At 61.5% G+C, this 5,773-nt stretch overlaps 1 protein-coding gene across 1 annotated transcript; it reads right to left on the bottom strand.

Moving 5' to 3' along the window:
- Positions 1–1,892: 1,892 nt before the first annotated feature.
- On the bottom strand, positions 1,893–2,630 carry LOC122404032 (the record flags this gene model as incomplete). Its single annotated transcript, XM_043407882.1, has 1 exon — positions 1,893–2,630. A coding segment is annotated over exon 1 (738 nt), but the record flags the coding sequence as incomplete, so codon positions are not given.
- Positions 2,631–5,773: the final 3,143 nt, after the last annotated feature.

Here is a 5,773-nt window from a genome sequence, read left to right as displayed (position 1 = left end):
CGCTTTGCCACGCGTGCACCACGGACTGCCGGGCCTGGCGCTTCAACTCGCCCCAAGCAGGTTCCTGCACACCCGGGACCGCCCCCACCCCCGCGCGACGGTCGACGCGGTGACGATACATCATCGCGTGCGACCGCGCGAGGAGATCCATGGGCGGCATCCCCGCAAGAACCGTCGCCGCCTCATGTGACACGGTCCGGTACCCGCGGACGACCCTTAGAGCCATCCGCCTCTGCACCCGACGCAGCATAGTCATGCCGCGCCGGGAGGCCGCCAGGTCGTCCGCCCAGACGGGGGCCCCGTATAGGACCACCGACTGAACCATTGCCACATAGAGGCGGCGAACTCGGCCCGCCGGGCCCCCCAGGTTGGGCAGAATCCGGCCCAAAGCCCCGACCATCCTCTCCAGCCGGGGGACCAGGCAGCGGAAATGCTCCTCGAAGCGCCAGTGGCTATCGAGGATCAGCCCCAGATACCTCATCTGGGGCTTCACCTCGATATTAGCCTCACCCACGCGGATCAGAGGGGGTGGCGGATCCTGCCGAGGTGAATGGAACGCTATCACCTCGGTCTTATGGACCGCCACCGTCATCCCCATCCCTCTGATCCGGTCGACGACGCGTTGCGCCCCCTCCTCCGCGAGACGCTTGGCCCTCCCCCAGTGCGCCCCGACGGCCAGCACCAGTGTGTCATCTGCATAACACACGGCGCTGACGCCGTCGGGGAGGTCGGCCCGCAACACTGCGTCGTACGCGATGTTCCACAGGAGTGGCCCGAGGACCGACCCCTGCGGAACACCGCAGTACACCTCCCTCCGCATATGCCCATCCCGGCTCGGATACTCGATCCACCTGCCGCGGAGATAATCCCCGATGACCGCCCCGAGACAAGGGGGGACCCGATGATATTCGAGCCCCCTCCTTATCTCCTCCCAGGGCAGGGTGTTAAAGGCGTTGGCAATATCCAAGGATATTGCCAAAGCCACCCCTCCCCGGGAGACGGCCGACTCCGAGAGGGCCCTGACACGACCTATCGCGTCGATGGTCGATCGACCCTCCCGGAAACCGTACTGGCAGTCGGCCAGGCCGGGGGCACCCCGCGCCAGGTGCTCGACGAGGCGGGCAGCAATCACCCGCTCGAAGAGCTTGCCCACCTCGTCGAGGAGACAGATGGGCCGGTATGCGGAGGGAGACTCCGCGGGCCGACCCTCCTTCCGGAGGAGGACCATCCTCGCCACCTTCCAACTGGGGGGGGAATCGCCCGTCCCTCAGGCATCGGTCGAACAACCGCCTGAGGTCAGCCCCAAGGACGCCCTGGGTCAAGACCCAAACCCGGCCGGGCACACCATCCGGACCCGGGGCCGTGTTACGCGCCCCGAGCCGTCTGATGGCCGCGGCCAGCTCCCCCTGAGTGACCCCCAGTTCGGCCGCCCACTCCCTTGGGACTGCCGCCTCCGCCGGAGGACGTGGTCCCCTCACCCGAATTGGGAAAAGAGTATTGACCACGTCCTCCAGCAGCCGGGGGTCAAGACCCTCGGTGACGGGGGGCGCCCACGGGCGGAGCTTCTTCAGCACCACCCTGTACGGGCGCCCCCAAGGATCGTCATCGAGGGTCTGGAGGAGATCCTTCCATGCCCGGGTCTTGGCCCGTTTGATGGCGACCTGCAGAGCAACCCGCGCCATCCGGTATGCCTCATACAGGTCATCTGCCCTCGCTCGCGCCACGCCATCGTCCGGTCGTAGACGACGGCGCGCGCGGGCGTACTGGCGTCGGGCGCGGACACTCGCGACCCGCAATTCCGCGATCGCGGCCGACCACCAGTACACCGCCCGGCGAGGAGAAGCTCGCCCGACCCGGGGCATCGACGCGTCGCAAATGTTTGCGACTAGTACCCCGAGCCGGGCAGCCTCCTCCTCCATGCTTGGCAACTCGGCCGCCACCTGCGGCCAAGTTGCAGCGAGGGCAGCTGCCATCAGGGCGTCCTTGTCCAGGCGCCGAAGCGCCCAGCGGCGCGGTGGGGTGCCATCCGGGCGGTGGTGCCGGGACGCAGCCCCGGCGGCAGAGACCTCCATCCGGATATACCGGTGATCGGAGAGTGTCTCTGCCTCCGGGGCCACCTGCCAACCCGACACCATGCGCACGGCGTTGGGGGTCGCGAATCCAACATCCACGATAGACCCCCCATATCGCCGCACGCACGTGTGCTCCGACCCCCGGTTCAGTAACCGAAGGTCGAGCCCCGCCGCCCAGTCGCCCAGGATCCCGCCGCGAACGGTGGTCCTAGGGGATCCCCAAGCCACCGACTTGGCGTTAAAGTCCCCCAGGACCAGCACCGGCCGGGCCGCGCAGCGCTGCACGCATGCCGCGACCTCGGCCAAGTACAGCTCGAACGCGGCGTGACCGCTGCGGGGCGAGATGTAGCACCCCACTACGGCGACTCCCCCCCAGTCCACGGCGACGAAACCCCGACCGCGCTCCAGAATGGAGAACGGCGGGGACCCGTCGCCACCTCCCCATACCGTCGCCACCAAACCGTCCGCGTCGCCCACCCAATGTGGGTGATCAGGCACGCGGTACGGCTCGGCGGCGACCGCCAGGCCAACCCCCCACTCCGCGAGGACTTGGGACATCATGTCCTGTGCCGCGCGGCAGTGGTTGAGATTGGCCTGGAGGAGGAGGCGGGGCGCCGTTATTTAACGGCCGTCCCAGCCTCCTCCCGGCTGTCCGTCCCCGTGGCACCGTCCACCTCCATTGTGGACGCTGCCAGCGACCGCGGTGCCTGAACCGGGGTGGGCCCCTTCTTCTTCCCCTTCCGGGAGGGGGGAGAGCACTTTTTGCTCCCCACCCTGTGATCGGCTGGCCTCCCCATGTCCGCACATAGCGGGCAGTGGGGGGCCGCCGAACACTGGCTCGCGCGGTGGTCATTCGCCCCGCAGCGGTAACACTGACCGCTGCGGTCCACCGGCGAGGTGCACCACTGCCTCACGTGCCCCAACTCGAGGCAGCGGTGACACTAGAGTGGGCGCGGCGCGAGTATCTCCACTCGCGCCGAAACCCACCCCACCAATACCCTCCCGGATTCCGCCACCTTTCTAGCGGCGGAGAGGGGACACCGGGGCCACACCGACCCCAGGCCGGAAGGAGACCTCCACGCACCAGTTTGGTTGTCCAGGCGGCAGGGGAGGTGAACCCCTACGTGGCGCGTCCCCAGGTGGCGGATAGGGGCAGCCTCTGGGATGGGATGCGGGAATGAGGTCATCAACCTATGAAGGCTGGTGTCTGCATCCTCGCATAGCATCCCGGAGGTTGGAGCGAAAGCTCCCGCGGACCAAACACCGGTATGAGTGTGTTGCGCGTGTGAATGTGTGTGTGAGTGGACTGGGGCATGGGGTATTTGCCGCGGGTTAAACCGAAGGCCGCAGGTTGGCCAGTTGGCTGTTGGTATGTCCTGCGGCCAACGTGGCCCCGCGGCCGGCGGCTTAGTCCCATGTCACGGGGCCGCGGGCGCTGGTGACCAGGCGCCTGTGGTTGAGTGGAAATGCGGTGGGAGGGGTGCCTCTCACCGGGGAGGGCCTGAAAAGGCACGGCGCGGCGAGGGACTCTGTGATGTCTCACTAGAGTTCCCGGTCCCTCGCCAAGCGCCTCAGGATGGTCACCGTGGGGTTTTAGCCGGTAAGAGTCCGGCACTACCCGCCGGCCCGCCCATCGGGTGGGCCCGCGGGTGTCCATGAGGATTTCCCCACGTACAAAAAAAAAGGTGTTCTCGGGGCATGGCAGCTTCGGGAGATACCTGTGCCGGATAGGGAAGGAGCCGACGGCGCGTTGCTGCCATTGTGCCGCTGAGCAGGACACGGCGGAACATACCCTCGAGGTATGCGCTGCATGGGAGGGTGAGCGCCGTGTCCTGATCGGCGTCATCGGGCGGGATGTCTCGCTGCCGGGCATGGTGCGCGCCATGCTCGGCAGCGAGGAGAAGTGGAGGGCCGTGGCCTCCTTCTGCGAAATCGTAATGTTGCAGAAGGAGACCGCGGGAAGGGAGCGCGAGCGTCAGCGGCGCGCTGAGGCTCGCGCTCGTTTGGTGGCGAGAGAGCGTCGCCTGGGCGTCAGGCGACGCGGGCGGCCCCCTCGGCGTGGCGCATGACCCAGGCTGGGAGGGGGGTCCTGATAGGAGCCCCCCTCCCGCCAGGCGGCGCAGGGTCGGACCGGATGGGGTGGCAGTGCCTCCTGTCCGGGTCCGGCGCACGGAGCGGCACCCTCGGTGGTCTGGTGCGGCCATTGGCTGCCGGTCGCCGAGGGGTAGAAACGGGGTCGCGGGCGGTTGCGAGTTGGGGCTCGCACCCGCCACTAGACGTGGCCCCGGGACGGATGGCGGCAGGACGAAGTGGCCTCGTCCTGCCGCTATGAGACAAGGTGATTACCGGGGGGGACCCGGTAAAATAGGGTAATCAAGACGGAGTTTTCTAGACAGCTGAAATGCACGTGCGCGACTAGCGCGCACTTTCACTTGGCTAGCTTTCACTTAATTGTTACTAGCATTCAAATTTACTAGAAAACTCCGTCCCAACCCCGGAAATGGCTTCCTCACCAGAGCCTGCCCTTTCCGCCAGTACAGTCAAACCACACCCACACAGAACAACTACACCAATCATTCAGAACCAACGACACTCCTACAACGCGACACATTAGCCAATAAGAACATTCCACCATCCATATAAATACCGACATCAGACCTGAAATAGACATTCCACGTTACACAGTCGAAAAGTCAACTACGCTCGTTCAGTACTACATTCATTTATTCCAACTATTCCGATAGTAATAACTTACTCTTCGGAAAGCGTTCCTTTCGCGCCACTCCAATTTTACCGGTCGCGAGAGTCCACGCAACAGTTATGTATTAAGTAGCATGTAAGAAATACAGTGATATAAACAATCAGCGAATACTTATTAAATTCCTGTTTACATTTTTAAATTGAAGTGTATTTGAAAAATTGATAACAGTTTTATTCGTAAGTAACTCGGAAGAATCGTGATACACGTACACGTAGACATTCACGAATAACATAATCGCGGTACGTGTTTATTTAATTGCATAGTGGTTAGTGCCTGAAAGGATTATTTGTGGATACTTGTGGACACTGTGGACAATCGTGGGGCGTGTATAATCGCATGTGGGTGATTTTTGTTCACAACATTGTGTATTGGAACTGGCATTCACCCTTTCTCTGTGAAAATCTCGTCGGGCTAGTTTTGATATGCCCTTCTGGATTTTCATAAGACAGGTTGAATCTTATTCAACGTAAGGTGTTCGCATTTCCATAAGTAGACAAAAATCTAAGGCTGTCGATAATGTCGGTAAACAGAATTTTTCATGCTGCGTGAGAACCACTAGCACTGGCCTGCCGCAACCGTCCGCGCGAACGCAGCTGTTTAGCGGATTCTCATTCTACAGGCGGAACTTTAAATGTTAATAACTTTGCAACGAAGCCTCCATCAACAAATTAGTATTCTTGATTTTCGTCTTATTTTGGCCTCTACTATCGCTCATTAAAATTTTTGCTATAGATAGCCGAACACCCTGTATAAGGAGTGCGCGGCGCCCATATCTCTCTCTCTCTCTCACACTCTCTCTCTCTGCTATGAGGCGTAAAAGTGCAACAAGTGTACAATTATTTTTTTTGTTCTATTAATTAATGTTCCAAATAGTTGTTTATTTTGTTACCATTAAATGTAAAAGATAATATATTCTTATTTCAAACTAGTGCCCGTGCAA

The sequence above is a fragment of the Colletes gigas genome, unplaced genomic scaffold (assembly GCF_013123115.1).
Source record: "Colletes gigas isolate AHSC1104 unplaced genomic scaffold, ASM1312311v1 Colletes_gigas_Sc00096, whole genome shotgun sequence".
Taxonomy (NCBI): Eukaryota; Metazoa; Arthropoda; class Insecta; order Hymenoptera; family Colletidae; genus Colletes; species Colletes gigas.
This window is presented reverse-complemented; position numbering and strand designations above follow the sequence as displayed.